Consider the following 21596-nt stretch of genomic DNA (forward strand, 5'->3'; position numbering starts at 1 on the left):
AGGCTGTTACACTTATGAGTTGTGAATTGGGAAGTCTCCGTTTAAATCTCTGGTCAGCTTTCATGGTCTGAGGTGAACCATCATTTTCTCTGCCTCAGTCCCCCTCCGCCTCCTATCTGAAGTAAGGAAGAAAATAATAATAATGGTGTATGTTAGAAAGTGGTGGTTATAAGAATTGCTGATAGCGAATGCAAGTGAGTTTCGGTGAGAGCGTTGGTTATGGGGTAGTCTAGAAGCACTGGGAATAAATATGTGAAGAGCTTTGTACATTTTGTGGAGGGGAGAGACTGCTTTGCAAATCAAATTGTTTTGTTAAAAGTATGTCAGGCAGCCCCTTGGGGGAGCATACTCCAGAAGTTCCCGGCATAAATATTAAACTGATGACGAGATGAGAAATACAAGGGTTTCCTGCAAACACCTGTAGGGAGAAGAAGCACTAGCCTAGAAATGGAAGGAATTAGTACCACCAGGAAGTGGCTAAAAAAGGTAAAGGACCCCTGACAATTAAGTCCAGTTGCGAACGGCTCTGGGTTTGCGGCGCTCATCTCGCTTTACTGGCCGAGGGAGCCGGCGTTTGTCCGCAGACAGTTTTTCCGGGTCATGTGGCCAGCATGACTAAGCCGCTTCTGGCAAAACCAGAGCAGCACACGGAAACGCCGTTTACCTTTCTGCCGGAGCGGTACCTATTGGTCTACTTGCACTTTGACGTGTTTTCGAACTGCTAGGTTGGTGGGAGCAGGGACCGAGCAACAGGAACTCACTCCGTCACGGGGATTCGAACCACCAACCTTCTGATCGGCAAGCCCTAGGCTCAGTGGTTTAGACACCAGCTGCTTTACAAGGTGGCCTAGGAAAAAATGTTAAGCAATGGAAGAATCATATGAGCTATATAAATCTCACAATGATAAAAACCAAGGCTAAAAGGCCTTTTTAAAAAATCAGCATTCATTAATTCATAATTGTATTTGTATGCCACTTTTCCATGCCAAAATAAAAATAAAAATCATGCACAAAGTGGCTTACAACAGAGAACAGGGATGCAACTGCAAAAACAGAACAAATATAGGTGTAGGCAGTAGATAATGGGGTCCTAGGTCAAGCAGAGCGCGGTTGGGGGAGCTGTGGCTTATCAGGTGTTGGCATACAAATCACCTTGTCTCTGACCACTAGACATGCTGGCTTGGAGCTGGGAGTCCAACAACATCTGGAGAGCCACAGATTCCCCACACCTGGTTTAGGACTTCAACAACAGCATCTTAAAATGAGCACAGAAGCAAATCTCTTAACAGTGAGCACATTCGGATGTGGGTGTTATTTGAGTTCATTTTCCCGGTGAGAAACTGGGGCAGAAGTGCTGCCATTATAATGTTCTTTTTAATGGCAAAGTACCTGTTGCATTACAGAACTGCAGCTTTTGGATTGATGCAGCGCCGTGTTACAGTAAATTTCATTTGCACCAGCAGGCGTGGTGTAAGATACAACAGAAGGTATCGTCAGCACCCTTCTTATGCCTGTGCAATTAATTATGTCCATCCCCCCTCCCCAAAAATACCCAGGGGGAGAAACTTGCATGCCTGGAGTGCTGCCCCAAATTTCGTCCTGTGATTTTCTGGGTTAACAGGGTTGCCACGTGGATATTTTTTTTCTTCTTGGAAGCAATTTACATGGAAATGAGTGCTGAACTTCCGCTAGAGTTCCAGAAATGGTTTGTATGTTGTGTGAAAGATCACATGGAAAGTATCATATAGGCAGACACCAGGAAAACAGAAGAAATGTCTGAATCCAGCCATTGTCACTAGTACAGGGTGAGTGAGTGTTTTATGATCGAAGTCCACAACCCCAGAGTTGTCCACGACTGGACCTTACGGTCAGGGATCCCTTTACCTTTACCTTGTTTCTACTGACATCCTACTTGGTAGCATTTGTCCCTAGGATGGCTGTCTCGCTGTGTCATGTGCTGTGCTCCTGAGGTGTTTGTTGCCAGCTAGAAATAATCACACACGGGTGGCGCTGTGGGTTAAACCACAGAGCCTAGGACTTGCCAATCTGAAGGTCGGCGGTTCGAATCCCCACGACAGGTGAGCTCCCGTTGCTCGGTCCCTTCTCCTGCCAACCTAGCAGTTCGAAAGCACTCAGTGCAAATAAATAAATAGGTACCGCTCTGGTGGGAAGGTAAACGGCGTTTCCGTGCGCTGCTCTGGTACACCAGAAGCGGCTTAGTCATGCTGGCCACATGACCCAGAAGCTGTACGCCGGCTCCCTTGGCCAGTAAAGCGAGATGAGCGCCGCAACCCCAGAGTCTGTCACGATTGGACCTAATGGTCAGGGTCCCTTTACCTTTAGGGCAAAAATAATCAGAAGGGCTTTGCCGCTTTCCCTAGGAAGCTTGTGGGAGAGGCAGGGTGCTCCAAATGCCATCACTCACAGTCCTTGCAGAACTCTCCATTTTGGAATAGCCCTCAATGAGCTCCCCCACTTTCTCCAGACCCCCTCCTAGTTTCTCTACGGTTATCTCTTTGCTTCTGGCCGAATTGCCATCCGGCTCTGGAACCAGCTAGTACCACGTTTCCACCCTGTTGTGGTGTGTGGCAAGGAGGGGAGAAACAGAACTGGGCATTTGGCCGTCTCGCTTTGTTTCAGAAGTTCTCTGCACGGAAGGTTAAGGCTGTTCAGACCTAAACTTGGCCACTTGCAGGGAGCAGGGGTGAAATGAGAAGCAGCATTCATGGGTTTCTGAGTCATGGGCCATGAGACAGTTCTGACCCCTTTCTCCAGGAAATGGTTTGTTTGCTATTTAGGAGGCTATTGCTGGCCTGAACCGCTGCACAGCTGTGTTTTATCACGACCGAGAATCTTAAACAGAGAGCAGGGGCAGCATATTGGCAAAGTGCTCATCGAGCATATATCTCAGTCTTTGGCTGCCCACATTAAATCACATTACACAAAATTTATGTTTCAGATGTGCATTTTTCTGCATGATGTGGGGCACTGTGTCTAAGCTGCCCTGAGTATTTGTTCTGCTGAAGAGATTTTTGGGGCTGGGTGGCTATAGAACAGGGGTCAGCAAATTTTTTCAGCAGGGGGCCGGTCCACTGTCCCACAGACCTTGTGGGGGGCCAGACTATTTTTTGGGGGGGGGACAAACGAATTCCAATGCCCCACAAATAACACAGAGATGCATTTTAAATAACAGGACACATTCTACTCATGTAAAAACACCAGGCAGGCCCCACAAATAACCCACAGATACATTTTAAATAAAAGGACACTTTCTACTCTTGTGAAAACACTCTGACTGTCCACGAGCTGGATTTAGAAGGCGATTGGGCCGGATCTGGCCCCCGGGCCTTAGTTTGCCTACCCATGCTATAGAAGCTGAGTGAATTAGCATGCTTGCTCAATTCAAGTGCAATCTTTGGGATTTTCACAGATTTTGGATGCGTTAAGCAATTATTGTAGGAATAGATAAGACTGTGCAAGCTTCAAACGAAGTAGGAAAAGTAGAGGCAAGAAGTGATTTTTTTTTTTACCTGCTGAAATGTTTCTGTTTCAAAAAAATGCATTGTTGCACAAAATTAATTTGTGGCATAACGGATGTATACAACACCAGTCAAGCTAGGAAATTTCAATGCTACAATTTAGTATATATATTTTTCAGGTGACTCTACCATGGAAGCATTCTTTCATATATCATCTGAATGCTCACTTTTGGGGGCATGCAGAAATTAATTTTCAGGGCCTCATTTTTCTCCTTGAAAATCCGAACAATTTAAAGGACGCATAAGCTGTTTGTTTGTTGTGTATTAAAAGGTTTTACATTGGGCGGGGATACAATCCATCTAAGTTGTTGCATGTGTGAAACGAGGTCCACTTGCACAATAGGGGTTTCCCTCCCTCTCCTTCCCCTGTGCCTCCAAATCTACTCCGCAGGGTTGGGGGATAACAGATTAGAATAGATTTAGGGGATACGTGGGGAAAGAGAACATGAAAAGTCTCATTGTATGCCTGGACTTCATTCCCCATTCACATACCCCACTTAAAATTATGTCAAATTCCACCCGTTTCAGCAAAAAGCAGTTTGCATGACATGCTTTTAAAAGGTTATGTTTGTGAAATACAAGTTGGCTCAGTCTGCAGAGCAGGAGACTCTTAATCTCAGGGTTGTGAGTTCAATCCCCATGTCGGGCAAAAGATCCCTGCATTGCTAGATGGCCCTTGTGGTCCTATCGAACTTTTATGATTCTTAAGTCAAGTATGCTGAATCAGTTTACAGTCACTGGAAAATTTTCTGGAAAAGCTTCTGCTTTCAACATTTCCCAGAAAAATCAACATCACTGGTGAGAGGTATGAAGGTCCAGAGCAGGCATGGGGAGAACTTTGGCCCTCCAGATTTTGTTGGACTAAAACCCTTTTTTAAAAAAAAAGTTATGGATGTGTTTGCCGCCCTGGGCTCCTCTGGGAGGAAGGGCGGGATATAATTTGAATAAATAAAACTCCCATTGTCCCTGGCCATTGGCCATGCTTACTGGGGCCGATGGGAATTGTGGTTTAGCAATATCTGGAGGGCCAAAGGTTCCCCTCAAGTGGTCTACAGTTCATGCTGCAGATGCCATGGGATAATGCTTAATATCATGGGTAGGCAAACTAAGGCCCAGGGGCTGGATCCGGCCCAGTCGCCTTCTAAATCCGGCCCACGGACGGTCCGGGAATCAGCATGTTTTTACCTGAGTAGAATGTGTGCTTTTATTTAAAATGCATCTCTAGGTTATTTGTGGGGCATAGGAATTCGTTCATTTCCCCGCCCAAAAAATATAGTCTGGCCCCTCACAAGGTCTGAGGGACAGTGGACTGGCCCCCTGCTGGAAAAGTTTGCTGACCCCTGCTTAATATGGTCCTAAGGCAAGTGTCAAAGTTCTTATTACTGAAGCTAAGCATTGAGCTACCTAGATGGAGAACTATAAGGTATGCTTTGGAGGAAGAATATTGGTGTAAATGCAATTATAATAATAGTTTTATTGGGGCAATTGGAAGAGGGCAAGGGAAGCAATGAGGGTCCCAACATATATGGAGAAGGGGGGATTTTCCTTTTGCCTTTCCAAGCAGTTTGGCAGATGGGAGAAGGGGAGCCAAGTGTATTAGCTTCCGCCTGCTAAGCAGCTGTGCCCTGTGCCGGGCGGCAGGCTGCTATCCGCAGCGTGGGGAGCCCTGCGGGGAACTCCTGCAGGGCTCCCCACGCTGTGGATAGCAGCCTGCTGCCCGGCGGGCGGGGCGCCCTGAAGCAGAGCGCCCCTCGCGCCGGGCAGACATCGGCCAGCCCCACAAGCTCGGGGGACAGCAGGGAGGCGCAGCGCCACCATCCCGCTGTTCCTCGACCTTGTTCGGTTTCCCTGACCTGCTTTTGGGGGGGAAATAAAGGGAAAAAAATTTTCTTTGTTTCCCCCCCAAAAAACTAGGTCTTTCAATCTGCAGGTGTCCTCAGAGGCTAGCTACGCCATGCCAATTGTCGTACCCACCAATATTTCGTGGCAAAACGTGTCTGTTCTACACTTTTATGTTGTGCCAAATGCATCTTCTCTTTCATGCATGAGAAACCTCTTCTAGGATGTATTTTATAGGCAAACTGCCTATAAATTGAAAACTGCCCTGAGGTTGCCCTGAGTGCGTGTTGCATTAGTCTTAACCTAGGAAATGGCAAATATGCCCAGGGGATTCATGTCTCTCACCTGTTGTCTCTGAAGTCACAATGCACTTCCTTTCACATGGATAAATCCCAGTTAAGTGGCAATCAATCATGACCCATCACAATAGATCTCATTATAATGCGCACAATGTGTGCATATAGTTTGGTTGTTACGTTCAGGTTCTAGATTGTGTCTATATTTTCTGAATGTAACCACCAAGTAAAAAATTATTATTAAAATAAACCAAACACCTGACATTCAATTCCTGATTGGCCAAGAGAGACCCAAAGGAAAATACAGTGGTACCTCAGGTTAAGTACTTAATCCGTTCCGGAGGTCTGTTCTTAACCTGAAACTGTTCTTAACCTGAAGCACCACTTTAGCTAATGGGGCCTCCTGCTGCCGCCGCACCGCTGAAGCACGATTTCTGTTTTCATCCTGAAGCAAAGTTCTTAACCCGAGGTAATATTTCTGGGTTAGTGGAGTCTGTAACCTGAAGCGTATGTAACCTGACGTACTGCTGTATCACTTTCCATTGTCTCTTTTTGGAAAGGAGAAGGTTTTTTCTCTCTCACTCACTCTCTCTCTGTGAGTTAGAAATCACCCATCTGGGGGAAAATGCTGTCTATCATGGACCAATCCAGTTGTGGATATATGAATGCTGATTCATACATTCTAGAAACTTTACGGCTGGTTCAGCAAATGACCATCAACGTAGAGACAGAGCAGAAAATTAGAATTTATGTGCCTCGCTTGCTCTGCTTTCTTTCCTAAGCTGTGTTCATTGATGTCTGTCTGTCTGTCTCCGTCTCCATCTCCATGTTTACCAATACAAATATCTCTTTCAGTTAAAAGCTTGAGACGAGTGTAATACTGCAAGTTCAACTCCTAACCCCACATGGTAAAATAATCTTACTGGCCTGGAAAGCAAGGACCACAACAGTAGAGAGTGAAGTCTGTTGGTGTGGGGGCCCTTCTGAATTATTTCTTCCAAAGGAAATTCATACACTGGAAGCTACATTGTAGTAGCCATTTAGAGATCTAATTCTATTTGTGGCATATTACGGAGGATTCGATTAGTCAATACCTACCAACCACAGAAGCCTGAAACTTTCAGGTGAGGAGGTTTGTGATGGAAGAAGCTACATTTGTCTATATAAGTTCTCAGAAGTTGCCTGCCAGCCCACACGTCTTCAAAAAATAGTCATTTATAGCACATCAAAATCACCTGCAAGGGAATAGAACAGCCAAGTCTCCTTTTTCTGCTTGGTTGCTTGGAAACCATTCTAATTTCCTACAGACAATTGGGGGATTGGCTGTTTATAAACATGGCATAATGATTTTAATGCTTGACTGCTAAGACACAGAAAAGGCTGTAGTTCTCTGTGCTGTTTAGTTATTCCAAAAGCTGCTGGTGTATTTAGACGATTGTTTTAACCACTTCCATCAGATAATGGTAGGCTTCCACTCAACACCCCCTCTCCACCCCCAACATACTCATTTTTAGAAGGGGTCAGATTCTGTGTTGGCGAGTGTGAGGGAGCTTTAGCTGGCTAGTACAGAAATAAATAGCGTAGGTTAATTTGCATAGGTTATTTTCAGTTTGCCACCCTTCCACTAAGGAATATTAAACATGAGGATTATCCTACTTTATCTTCACAACAGGTGAGGTGAGGTAGGCTAGGCTAGGCTATGCAATTGTGATTCGTGCCCACGAACACTCAGCAACCTTAATGGTAGAGTAGAAATGCAAGCCAGGCTGCAGATGAAAAGTCGAGAGAAAGAAAGAGTGAGCTTGATGCTTGTTCTTAGGTACTGGAATGGAGTCACCCTTGACATACCATTTTCATTTTCATAATTTGCATTATTTACCCACCCGCCCCCGTCCCAAATCCTGAGTATATTCCTGGCAGTGGGTGTCTAGAGATAATGAAGATTAATTCACTGGGCTTTGTACCAGGCACCCTCAATTTATACCAGGCTCCTGGGTGCATGATTTAAACATTCACAGTTCAAAAGAAAATGCTCTGCCTAATATGCTTTTGTTCCAAGAATCTAGGAACCAAAGTATTCAAAAGATGTTTGTTCAGGCAGATATCCTAATATGTGGCAGGTTCAATGTGCAAAAGCCACTGTGTTCCTGGAAGGCTGGAAAACAAGAGGGCTTCAATGCTGTTGAGGAAGCAATGGACACTAAAAGTTTCAAAGACCAGCCTTCCCCCCAGGTCTGTTGCTCAGGCACATAGCCTGTCAATAGCTTTGCCGTTCAGAATTTTATTGAGTCAACCTTGAGCCAGGTTGAAGTCTGTTCCAGGCAGTGCTGTGGATAATTTCTCAGAAAGCGCCTTTGGGGGAAGAAAGAGGCATTGGCAGCTGTGTCCACATCCTCCTAACTGAGGGTACTTCCATTCATCCCTTGACCTCAGAGTGATCTTTGACCAAGTAACTTAATTAACTCTGTGCCTTAGTTGTTCCCCTTTCAAATGCATTGCCCTGCTTTATGAAGATAATGCACAAGGATATGCATGTTTTCAGATGCAGGGTGCAGAAAGTGTGGTCTGGAGAGGAAACTAAGGTGCTGTAGACAAGATTGGCAGTGGGAACTACAGTTTTCAAAACACCACTTTGAAAACGTAAGCTGAGAGTGTTCCCTAACCTGCACAATTCCTCCTTGATTGCTTCACTGTGTGTAAATAGGAGAAGACAGAGCTGCTTACTTGCACAGAGCTTCTTCGTCATGGGAATCACTTGAAAAGTTGAGGGTATCTACTGTTTTGTTGATTGTACAAGTAATTCAGCTTGGTAATATCCTGTTCACACTTTTCCACCTGCCGAGCATTGATATGGTGGTGAATGGCATGCTACTCATTAAAGTGTGTTGGATTTTGATGTTGACTGAAAACAAATCTGTCACCACATTTACCATTTGTTCCTTTGCTCATTGGTTAGCAGTCTTTTTGGAACGTGATACAGTAGAAAGACATGGCTTCACTGATCCTGTGAACTGCCTGATGTCATCCCTGGTGTTTTGCGATCCTTTTCTTCATATAGAAGCACACAACTGCCCAATTGTATCATTTCCTCTTCTAGGAACCACAGCTTATCTCTTTCAGAACTGATTTGAAGTAACAATATAAAGGAGTAAGATGAGGTCAACAGGGTTTTGTGCTGAAATCTTAAACACCAGGAGATACCACCCCTCCACCCAAATTGTTCCTTAATCCTAAGGTGATTGTGGGTGTTGCACAACAACTGGGAATTTAGTTTATGTAGATCAATGCACACCTTTCTTATTTACTCTCAGAGGCCTTGTGAAACTGTTCCAAGCATCCCTTCCTGAAGTGCTGATTCAGTAGAGTAGCGATTGCCAGCACCAGTATGGAATGCCCTGCAATAGCCAAAACCAGGCGCTGCAACCTTCAAACAGCTTGACTTCACCTCCAAAGGCACACTCTTCTATTGTCTCCCCAGACAGACGGATGCTCCAAGCCAAAGGATGCCCAGGTGATCTCCACCAGTGCCATACCTGGCTTAAGTTAATGCTTCATGTTTAGGAACCAGCTGAGTATCTCATCCAGGTCTGCAGGCAGTGTGTGGTAAGGGCCATAGATATTGCCCCATCTGCATGATGTTGGGCCTTCAACTATTACAGCAACGCCATGGATTGTAACCACAGGAAAGCTACTCTCACACCATGGTTTTAAAAGGAATGTGGGTCTAGGAGGTGGGGAGGGCAGGATCCTGTTGGAGGGAGGAAATGAGAACAAAAGGGAGAACCAAACAGCTCTGTGGAGATGTAGAGAAGGCAGGGGGAAGCTTTGCTTCATGGTTCCAAGGCATGAGCAGGCATTCGGTCATCCTAATGAAAAGGCCACTGTGTGCTCTGGGATGGGATAGGAGAGGCTAAATAACAAAGCAGCTCTCTGAGGAAAATATGGCTTGTGTTTTATTCTTTGAGCTCGCTTAGCACGGAAGCCTTGCATATGCAACACATTAAGATGAGGCAAGCTCTGCGCCATATTGGGAGCAGTCCATAGTTTGAATTACCCGATAAAAAATACTTTCCCGTTGAGGATATTGATATATTTGCTATGGCTATATCAAATAAAACTGAGCTTGCAATGTGCCTTCTAACAGAGCAGTCAGACTCAGATTCCCATATCCATACTGGGCAGAGTGTTTTGCAGTCCTTGTTCCACATTCTAATTGGTGTATATGGTAAGTGGCCTTGGTTTCTCATAACTGGATTCTTATTTTATAGGTGTTCTATCTTGTGAGTTAAATAAAGCTGTGGTGTAATTTGAATCCATGTCTTAAGTACTTGTAGCTTTCTCCATAGCTCATGGCTCATATGTTCAACTCTTGCCTGTTAAAAGCTTTTATACACATGAGGCTTAGCTCATAATGGAAATGTAAAACCTACACTCACTGCCCCAAATGTACACCTGCTTTTTAACATGGTCCTCATGCTTTCTGCCCTTTCTGAATAATGCTTGCATTAGGCATCAGGGGCCCTGTCAGAAACTCAAATGTGCTTCTTAAATGTTGGTTGTGAAATATGGTTTGAAGGGATAGCTGAACATTGGTTGTTTGAAGGAAAACATCATAGAATAGGTTTGTTCAGCTTCTCCTTCGAACAGTAATGCTGTGATATGTTGTGTAATGCTCCAAGGATTTCTGATATACAGATCTGAGAACAAACGTTTGGAAAACCAAACCACTTCTGTTTGACAAGAAGTTGTTGTGGAGGAGAGACAGGTGACAATTTTTTACATGTGCAATAGTTGTGCACGTGTAAAAAGTACGTGCACATGGTACACCAACAAGCTCATGATTACTACATGTCTTTGGCCACATGAAGTGGGCGGCATTTTCAGGGGAGTGTTACACACTGTCTGCCAGTGTCCCCCAACCCCCCAGGCCTGCCCACTGTGGTTGTGCACTGGGTGGGGGTGGGGGAGCAGAGCCGGGGGGAAGGGGCTGCAGAAGAATAGTTAATTGTCCCTCTCATCCTACCCAATAACCATTCTCTGCAAATGTAGCTCCCCACCTCTACTTAGAAAGCAGATAGTTGGGAACACCTATCTATATCCTTACAAACAAACCCCTGCCTAGCTAGATACCGTATTTTTCGCTCTATAAGACGCACTTTTCCCCTCCTAAAAAGTAAGGGGAAATGTGTGTGCATCTTATGGAGCGAATGCAGGCTGCACAGCTATCCCAGAAGCCAGAAAAGCAAGAGGGATCGTTGTGCAGCGATCTCTCTTGCTCTTCTGGCTTCAGGGGTAGCCACACAAAGCCTCTTGAGCACAGTGGGAGCACTTCTCCCTCTTCGCTCAAGAGGCTTTGCGTTGCTTTCTTGTTTTCCTCCTCTAAAAACTAGGTGCGTCTTATGGTCGGGTGCAACTTATAGAGCAAAAAATATTGGTAGCTTCTTTCCTCTATTTCCTAACAAAAAGAGAGTAAAAATGTTAGACAATTGTGAGCCCTGGCAAGGAACCAGGAAGTGCAATACAGTGGTACCTTAGGTTAAGTACTTAATTCATTCCGGAGGTCCGTTCTTAACCTGAAAGTGTTCTTAACCTGAAGCACCACTTTAGCTAATGGGGCCTCCTGCTGCCGCCATGTGATTTCTGTTCTCATCCTGAAGCAAAGTTTTTAACCCAAGGTACTATTTCTGGGTTAGCAGAGTCTGTAACCTGAAGTGCATGTAACCCGAGGTACCACTGTATGTCTCTTACAGTCCTTCATTCTGCAGCTCAACTTTCCTAGGCTTCCATGTAAAATCTGCCTTGCCTCTCCTCTCTTTCTCTGTTCCCTGCTGCCAGATGTTCCTCGAATGCTGGTAGGGACTGTTTTTTGCTTAGAGTAAAATATGTTCACCGGTACGAGAACGCCTCGTGCTACATCCCATGCCCAGGACCTCACTTTGCTTGACTGGAAACGTAGCCTTGCCCACAGGTCACGTGGCGAGCTGGAGATCACGTGATTTGCAAGCCTGCCCTTAGCCAGGCGGGTGTTAAGCTTTTCTTCCTTGCTTCTGAATGTGTGTAATCAGAGCAACCCTGTGCTTCTTTTCTGCTTAATTCCTGACCTCCTTTGGATTTTAGCACCGGGCCTCCCCGGAACGCTTAAGCTGTTCAGATGTTTCAAGCGCAGTGTGGCTGTGGCTACAAAAAAACAACAACTGTTTTGTATGTTGGAATGTTTGACTGGCTGCAGACGTTCCAAATTTGGTGTGTCAGCTGGGAGAAGCAGGTGCATGCTCTTGGGAACGACTGATAAAACAGTAAATAAAAAGCAGGGTTTTTTAGTGTTGTGTCAGAAGGGAGCTTTGAGAGAATCCACACCAGCAACTTCATTTTAGCAACGGTGGCAAAGTCTAGTGAATGGACTCTGTTTACATTATATTTGGCTTGTAAAAAGCCACTTAACTTGGTTGCCTGTGGCAAGTATGAATTTTTGGCAATCAAGCAGGGGTGTTTTTGCAAGATGAAAATCAGCATGTGGCGCTTGGTTTTTCTTTGCTTTTGACCCTTTGTGGCACTAAAATATTGTATCTAATACAGTGGTACCTCAGGTTACATACGCTTCAGGGTACAGACGCTTCAGGTTACAGACTCCGCTAACCCAGAAATAGTACCTCGGGGTAAGAACTTTACCTCAGGATGAGAGCAGAAATCGCACAGCGGCAGCGTGGTGGCAGCGGGAGGCCCCATTAGCTAAAGCGGTGCTTCAGGTTAAGAACAGTTTCAGGTTAAGAACGGACCTCCAGTACTTAACCCGAGGTACCACTGTATAGGTACGTCTCGGCACACCTAGTATCTGTGGGCTACTAACGTTTGTGACTTTATTTGCAAGGCTGAAGTAGTCACTGGGACTATGGATCTCCATGGTTTTTATCCTCCATGGATGAAATTGGCTAGTTTTTCACGCTTTGTGCGGAAGCTTTCTGTGTTCCCATGCAGTATGCGTGTTTCAGATCCGCTTCCATATCTTCGCAGATTTATGACTTCCTCCATTTTACATAATTTGTGCGTATTCCATGTGGTGTATTTGCAAATCTAATGTAGCTTGTTGTCTGGCGCTGAGACTAGGCTGCAAAAATGCATTCTTGGAAAATGAACATCATTTGCATACTGTGATGCTTCCTCCCATAGGCTGATTTTTAACCCCCTGCCCTTTAAATAAAGAAACCTTTATTTACCTTGTTTGTTCAACAGCTCCCTGGATGATGCGATGCTTTGCACTGTAAATAAATAGCTGTGGAGATGCTGTGGCAGAACTAACAGCTTGCTTTGAGTTAGCGAGGTTTTTCTGTGCCGCTGTTCTGAGGCTGATTCTTTTCTGCGGCACTGGGCTGCCTTGATTAGCTTATCTGCAGAAGGAGAAGGAGAAGAAGAAGAAAGAATTGGGCACAGCTGTTGCTCGCAGATACAGATGAGGGATTTTGCTAAATTAGGATGCTAACTTTGATTAGAATTGAAGAGAAATAAAGCACCCATGGAAGTGGGATGATCTTGTGATCTAACTTGGGAAATATTTCCCAAGGCTATTGGAAGTGAGGAGCACACAATAGACTGCATGACAGACTTGCCTGATACATCTGTACATGCTAGCAGAATCCTTCCCTTAGTGACTGTCTAAGTAGGGCCGCTTCTGCCCGAGGATGCAACTTTCGGCCAATGTAGCTGCTTTGTCTGTTGATGTCTCCTAGAATAGAAAGGGTACAGCAAAGGAGTCCCTGTTGTAGGTGCTGCCAATGGGTGCTGCCTAGTGACTCCTTGTTTATGAAATGACCTCCCTTGTGTGGTGTGTCTTATCTCCCTCATTATTAAAATCTATGTGGAATTTTGGGACACGGGTGGCGCTGTGGGTTAAACCACAGAGCCTAGGACTTGCCGATCAGAAGGCTGGCGGTTCGAATCCTGCGACGGGGTGAGCTCCCGTTGTTCGGTCCCTGCTCCTGCCAACCTAGCAGTTCGAAAGCACATCAAAGTGCAAGTATATAAATAGGTACTGCTCCGACAGGAAGGTAAACAACGTTTCCATGCGCTGCTCTGGTTTCGCCAGAAGCGGCTTAGTCATTCTGGCCACATGACCCGGAAGCTGTCTGAGGACAAACGCCGGCTCCCTCGGCCAATAAAGCGAGATGAGCGCCGCAACCCCAGAGTCAGCCACGACTGGACCTAATGGTCAGGGGTCCCTTTACCTTTACCTATGTGGAATTTTAAAACATTCCTGCCCACCCAGGTGTTAGATAACTGAAACTGCCTTTGAAATCCCCCAGGCGTATTCTGCACCTGGCTATCGGCCACTTGTGACCAAGCAAAGATGCCCAGGCACCAGGATGGGGCCTGATGTCTCCATCACCTGGAGGTGCACACCTGGGGGTCCTTGGATCTTGACTGTTTTCACACACTAGCAACACATCCTGTAGAATCATATCCATTATATTTTATCTACACAATCAGAGTGAATTTCAGGAACCAAAAAGTCTTATTGAAAAAATACAACTTTTGAGCCTTCTGGCCACCAAAATGGCAACTAGGCATTCTGTTTTGGTGACCGTTAAGCCTGGTTTAATTAGCCATTGGCACCTAACTTACGTATCTGAGTTTCTAACACTGAGCTGCACCTAGACCTTATTTAGCTGGGAGGATGTTTTTAAATGTTTGTGTTGTTTTGCTGTTTTTATTGTTTGCTGCCCTAGATTTCTTTGGGAAGGAAGGGCGGGATTGTTATTTTGAAAAATAATACAGTGGTGCCTCGCAAGACGAAATTAATCCGTTCCGCGAGTCTCTTCGTCTTGCGGTTTTTTCATCTTGCAAAGCACGGCTATTAGCGGCTTAGCGGCTATTAACGGCTTAGCGGCTTTAAGAAAAAGGAAACAAACTCGCAAGAACTCGCAAGACGTTTCGTCTTGCGAAGCAAGCCCATAGGGAAATTCGTCTTGTGGAACAACTCAAAAAACGCAAAACCCTTTCGTCTAGCGAGTTTTTTGTCTTGCGAGGCATTCGTCTTGCGGGGCACCACTGTATAGAGGTGTCCTACATTGTGGCTATTGGAATATACAGGGAGACACCTCATCCTTCTCCTTCGTCATACACTATACCTTGAAAGCACATTCAAAGCAAATCCTTTCCCTCAAAGAATTCTGGGCATTGTAGTTTTTCCCCTCGCAGAGTTACGAATACCCTCGGCCATTAACAACCTGCAGTGCCCAGAATCCTTTGAAGGGGAAAATTGTCCTTCACATGTGCTTTATAGTGTGTACACAACCGCAGAACGGCACAGGCGCTTCAGGAGATAAAGTGTGTTTGCTTTGCAGAAAACAAGCCTTAGATACACAGAAGGCAAAAATCTCCTCCTCCAGAAGCTTCTCATTCCATTGGTGGTGAGCAGTCACTAGTTCTGCTGCTTTGGGTTAGTGCTTGGCTGAGTATGTCAGTGCTGCAATCGTTTTACAAAAGGGCCCTTTTCTAATGGGAGAAAGACAAACGACGGCCACTTTGCTTGCTAAGGGTTATTAATAGATGGAACTGGAGAGGAAATAGTGTTCTGAAGCAACGGGCTTTTCATTGGTTATCTTTTGTAGCCTCAAATGTAAGTTTCTGAAAAGTGGAATGAGGGGATACGACTTGTTCTCTGTTGGCATATGCAGATGCTCATCATCTCTCTCTCCCTTTTTCTCCTTTCTTAGTCCCTGTTGCTCTTGGCTCTCGTGGGAGCTGTCTTTCTGGGCCTCAACCTGGTCTTCCTTGGTATTTATCTGATCTGTGTGTGCTGCTGCAAGAGGGAGGAGGAGTCAGAGACGAAGAGGCCCAATTCGTGCTGTATCACCTGGACTGCTGTGGTAGCCGGCCTCATCTGTTGGTGAGTTCATTTGGAGCCTAGGGAGCAGAAGACCCATGGGTAATGGAGCGGGCGGGTGGTGTCTGAAAGCTTGGGTTCACGGGTAGGGTTGCCACCTTTGTATTGACAAAATACAGTGTGGGGCCTTCCCCCCCCTCCAAATCTTGTACTGCAGTGACTTCAAAGTAACCCATTGCAATCTATTGCAGCCTAACAAGATGGCCCCTCTGGAATTTGTCACACATGCACGTGCTCATGAATGTGTAAATCTGTCTGTGCTTGGCTACCCAGAGCTTAAATATATGACCTTTCACACAAGCAAGGAGCCACCGCAGAAAAGGCCCTGTTCTCACGTTGCCACTCTTAGGACATCTCGTGGAGGAGGCACCTGAAGAAGGGCCTCAAATCATGACCGCAGGGTCCAGGTTGGTTGACATGGAGAGAGGACGTCCTCGAGGCATTGTGGTCCCGAGCCATTCAAGGCTTTATAGGTAAAAAAGGTACCACTTTAGCTAATGGGGCTTCCCTCTGCCGCCTTGCTGCCGGTGTGCAATGTCTGTTCTCATCCTGAGGTAAAGTTCTTAACCCGAGGTACTACTTCCAGATTAGCGGAGTCTGTAACCCGAAGTGTTTGTGACCGGAGGTGTTTGTAACCTGAGGTACCACTGTAATATGCTCAGAGGTCAAGTTCCATCTTGGAAAACTGCCTGTAGGCCATAATGCGTGGTGCACGCCTCTGTTTTGTTGCATGCATGCATGCATGGCAACTCGCACTCAGTTTGTCCTATTGCGTTTCTCTCACCCTTAAAGAAACAAAGGGTCCACAAGGGAAAGGGAGACAGTTCAGCTACTGTTTCAGTGCCTGTTTTGCTAAAGGGCATGGTTTGACAGCTTCCTATTCCTTGATCCAAAGACTCGTGTTTCATCTTCCACCACCAGTCCCCTAGTTTGGACATTGCAGTTCAGTGCTCTTGAAGGCCCTTCTCCTGTCTCTCTCAAGAGCAGCAAGCATGCTGTGCGCATTTGCAGATGCTCCTGGGTCCCACGGCCTCACTTTAATCGCTGTTTCCTCGAGAGGGCTTCTTTGCTCTAGTATTCCTTCCTCTTTTGGCTAATCCCAAGAGGGGGAGGGAGATTGGGGTGTGGAGGAGTCCTTTAGCTTTTAATCCCACCCCTAAGCAGATGGCACAGCTGGCTGTCCGGGGTCACGTGAGGCTTGAGGTTAATTGTGTATGGAGTCTGACTCAATTAAAGGAGGGAGAGCAGGGTTGGCGGTCCCAGGAAAGGGAAAGCCCTAGGTTCTGGCCTATTGCTTTCTCTCCATCACCTATACCTCTCCAGGATGAAGAATACTTTTCATCTAGAGCAGTGGTTCTCAACCTGTGGGTCTCCAGATCTTTGTTGGACTACAACTCCCATCATCCCTGAGCTCCGGCCTTGCTAGCTAGGGATGATGGGAGTTGTAGTTCAACAACATCTGGGGACCCACAGGTCGAGAAAGGATGATCTAGAGGCTTCCTGAATGTCTAGGGTGTTATTTCATCTCTCAGTTGGTTGAGCAAGTCCAGAGGTAGATACTGCATGTGGCAAGGAATCGTAATGTCATCTTTTCATAGAAGAACGGAGGCCACTGGTGGACTATCTGTCAAATTATAATTATTGTATGAAATCACATGCAGAATTTGATATGGGGGGAAGAATGTAGAGAACGGATTTGGGGGGCTTAGAAAATAAGTGTAGATGTGTTTTAAAGCAGCTATTAAGGGGGAATTAAAAAAAATCAGGGAAGGAGGGATGGGAAGTCAGGAAGGGGGGGGGACCCTAATAAATACAACTGGAGTTATGTAATAAATTGGAAGATTTAATAAAAACCATTATAGAAAGAAATCGTCGCTTCACCCTAAGTTAAAGCAACTGATAATAAGCCCAGCCCACTTCTCACCCCACCTGACCCCAATGATGTAGGCAAGTGATGTTAGCACAGGTCATAGCTACATCACAGAATTGCAAAGTCCAGGGGCAGAAACCTGCAACCCTGCGATGTCATAGATGATGCCAGACTACAGCTCCCATCTTCCCTGACATTTGGCCATGCTAACTGGGGCTAATGGGAGTTGGAGTCCCTCAACGTGTAGAGCGCCACAGGTTCTCCATTCTGCATCAAGTCTACCCACTGCAGAACCTTCCAAAAAAATCTAATGGTTGAACATGCATACAATATAAGGCATCATCCGAGAAGTTATGCAGCTGGTAGTGCCGCTGCTGCAAGTTGTTGGAGGCCATTGCGCTTCACTAGTGTTGCATGTTGCATGCAATCATTGGCAGGATCATTGTTGGTTGTTCCCTGAATTGATGGAGCTCATTGAATGCAACGAGGAACTGAGCCTTTAGTGCAGTGGTTCTCAAAGGGTGCGGCAGGAGAGGATGGCAAGTGTGGCAGGAGGATCCAAGGACAATCAAAGAAATATTTAAACATTTAAATATTATTTATAATTTAAACATAAGTATTTATAATTATAGTCAAAATAAAAAAATCCTTCCAGTAGCACCTTTAAGACCAACTAAGTTAGTTCTTGGTATGAGCTTTCGTGTGCAAGCACACTTCTTGCACACGAAAGCTCATACCAAGAACTAACTTAGTTGGTCTTAAAGGTGCTACTGGAAGGATTTTTTTATTTTGACTATGGCAGACCAACACGGCTACCTATCTGTATTTATAATTATAATTATTTATAATTTAAACATTAAATATTTAAACATTTCAGTGTAGTGTTGTATAGTACAGTATCAAAATAAAATAAACAATAATTTGCAGAATATGGGTAGATACTTTTTTCAAAATCCAGCTCTGCCATGAGTTGTTTCTTTGTATTTCTTACCCATAAAAAAATTGGTACGACCCGAGCAATTTTTTATTCTGAAAAGTGTGGACCAGAGGGAAAAAAACCTGCTTTGGTATCACCAGCCCAATACTCTGCCAAATACTCTGTGGAATACTCTGCCAAAAAAGATCAATCAATTGCTTTCTGTTTCAACTTTTAAACGCTTGCTTGATTCCCCCCCCCCCCCCGCCTTTCTGTCAGGCTTATGCAGCCAATAAATAATGCATCTTTCCATTAATAGTTTGCTGTTTTCTGTTTTTAACTTTTTGTTTGTGTGGTGGGTTTTTTTTTTAATTGGATGGTTTCATATATAATTGTTGTAAACGCTATGGAATTTTTATGAATGTAAAATATGTAAATATGTCTGTAATATATTTTTTTTGTAAATATGTAAAATAGAAAGACAAGGAGTGCTTTGACTTGATCAAGCCATACCAGCATCTCTTGTGGCGTGTGTGTACACACACACACACACAGCACAGCACACTTGCCAGTTAATTTAGCTTTGGGGCGGGGGATTGTATCTTGGTAAAATAATCAGTGCAAGTGAAACTCATCAATTTCCCCTGAGAAGGGGGAAATGTTTAGTTGCTGAGATGCCGCCTTGCCTTCAAAGGGGCCCCCTTTCTCTCTGCTCCCCCAATTTAGGGCTGGTGTGCCCACCTGCCTTCCTAATGGCAGCTACAATTTTTTGTGCCCGTGTGCTGGCTGCTCCCTTCCCACAGTTACACAAGTTACCCAACTGCACCACCTACAGAAAATGAACTCTCTTGCTCACAATTGCCAAGCCACCCCTTTGTGGAAACAGAATGCAGAATTTCACTACTAGAGAGCCTGGCAATGCGTACATGTGAGTTAAGTGCCACAGACAAAAGGAGGAAACATTTGTACCACAAGTGGAGCAGTTTGTGAGCACATGTTCTCATTTTGCTTCCTGTTCGTCTTTTTCTTCAGTGGGGAAGCTGCAGCTGTGAGGCGAGGAGAGCCGTCCATTTTGTACACCGATGGGCTCTGCCTCCTTCGCGTCGCCATTGCGCAAATCGCTCGGCTTGGATAGGGGGGTTCATACGCAGGTTGGGAGGTGGTTGGGATGGCAATCCAGGGTGTACTGGAGAAAACAAAGTCTCTTCCCCCATTTTTTTACACTTTTAACCCTGGCCTCTGCCTGAGACACGTGGTTTCATCCCAGGTGGCAAATCTGTGCTCAATTCACCTTGCCTCTTGCAAGGCAGAGTGATCAGATGAACTCGGTTGCCTGAGGCTTTCACGGTTGGGTTACTTCTGGCTGTAAGGATGAAGTTGGGAGTGGGGGTTGCCCATCTTCAGGCCCCGATCTTCCTTCTACTTTCTCAGACGTTATAAATAGTAGAACTAGGCACATGGTTTCGACATCTGGCCACCCATAGCTGCAAACACAGAGGAAATAACACTGCTGTACAGTGGTACCTCGGGTTAAGAACTTAATTTGTTCTGGAGGCCCATTCTTAACCTGAAACTGTTCTTAACTTGAGGTACCACTTTAGCTAATGGGGCCTCCCGCTGCCGCTGCGCCGCCAAAGCACAATTTCTGTTCTCATCCTAAAGCAAAGTTCTCAACCCGAGGTACTATTTCTGGGTTAGTGGAGTCTGTAACCTGAAACGTCTGTAACCTGAAACGTCTGTAACCTGAGGTACCACTGTATTATCAGCTTGGTATTCGTACATCTGCTGAGGAACGCGGGTGGCGCTGTGGTCTAAACCAGCGAGCCTCTTGGGCTTGCCGATCAAAAGGTCGGCGGTTCGAATCCCTGCAACGGGGTGAGCTCCTGTTGCTCTGTCCCAGCTCCTGGCAACCTAGCAATTCAAAAGCACGCCAGTGTGAGTAGATAAATAGGTACCGCTCTGGCGGGAAGGTAAGCGGTGTTTCCGTGCACTCTGGTTTCCGTCACGGCGTCCCATTGCGCCAGAAGCAGTTTAGTCATGTTGGCCACCTGACCCGGAAAAGCTGTCTGTGGACAAATGCCAGCTCCCTTGGCCTGAAAGCAATAAGAGCGCCACACCCCATAGTTGCCTTTGACTGGACTTAACTGTCCAGGGGTCCTTTTACCTTTTACCTTTTACCTACATCTGCTGGAAGGTTTTCATGGCACTCTTTTGGCTTCAGCCATTTACTGCACAAACCCTTCTCAATCAGCTCATTCAATTCTACGTTCCAGGAACTTCCAAAGGGCTTTAGTGCTTAATAGTTTGAGGGTGATCTTTTATTCGCTGAATGGAAGTATCTGTATCTGGGAGTAAACATGCTGATTAAAGCGGCATGCTGTTCCCATGACTTGCCTTCTTCCCTAACCCAAACACATGATCCCCCCCACCCCACCCCTGGGGCTTTAGGCTTGTTGAAATTCTGGCTATATTGTCTCCTATCCATAAGCTTTGGATGAGTGAGATGAGGGGTAGGCAGAGTAATAAATATCCTAAGTGCTTTTCAGGTCCCCAGGGCGCTTTGATTGCGAGTGCAACAATATAGAGCAGCTCTTGCACTGACTGCTGGGCATCTGGTTCTTCGAATCTTAAATGCGTAGCAAGAGCATCGATCAGAGCGAAGCTCCCCGCCTGTTACGCTACACCTAGCAGACTTCTATTTTCTGCTTGCTGTATGCTATAAAATGGATGATTTAGGGAAATCTGTGGGAATGGAGAATCCTGAGTTTCAGGTTCGTTCTTGCTCTTCAAACCTATTACTTTAGATCAGTCAAGCTTGCCTTTCCAGGCTGGAGCTCCTTCCTTATATAAGCAGACCCCTTTCTGCTTACAGTCATTTCACACTGCATTCTCCCCTATCCCCCCCCCCCACCCAAAAGAATCTTCTTTAGTACTAAAGGCATCGGTGAAGCCATAAAAAAATTAAAAAACCACCCACCTGCAGAAGAACAGGGGAAGTATGTAGACAAATACAGTGGTACCTTGGGTTACATACGCTTCAGGTTACATATGCTTCAGGTTACATACGCTTCAGGTTACAGACTCCACTAACCTAGAAATAGTGCTTTCAGGTTAAGAACTTTGCTTCAGGATGAGAACAGAAATTGTGCTCCGGCGGCGCGGCAGCAGCAGGAGGCCCCATTAGCTAGAGTGGTGCTTCAGGATAAGAACAGTTTCAGGTTAAGTACGGACCTCTGGAACAAATTAAGTACTTAAC

General features: G+C 45.5%; 1 protein-coding gene across 3 annotated transcripts in view; it reads left to right on the forward strand.

The window, feature by feature from the left end:
• Positions 1-21596, forward strand: part of TTYH2 (tweety family member 2) — an 83207-nt gene that overhangs the window by 19270 nt on the left and 42341 nt on the right. For all 3 annotated transcript variants that reach the window (XM_080994679.1, XM_080994677.1, XM_080994678.1), the window contains exon 2: positions 15385-15557. In XM_080994679.1, coding sequence (XP_080850805.1) covers positions 15385-15557 — 173 coding nt within the window. The remainder of the gene's footprint in view (positions 1-15384; positions 15558-21596) is intronic.

The sequence above is a fragment of the Podarcis pityusensis genome (genome assembly GCF_964106645.2).
Source record: "Podarcis pityusensis genome assembly, chromosome: 2".
NCBI lineage: Eukaryota > Metazoa > Chordata > Lepidosauria > Squamata > Lacertidae > Podarcis > Podarcis pityusensis.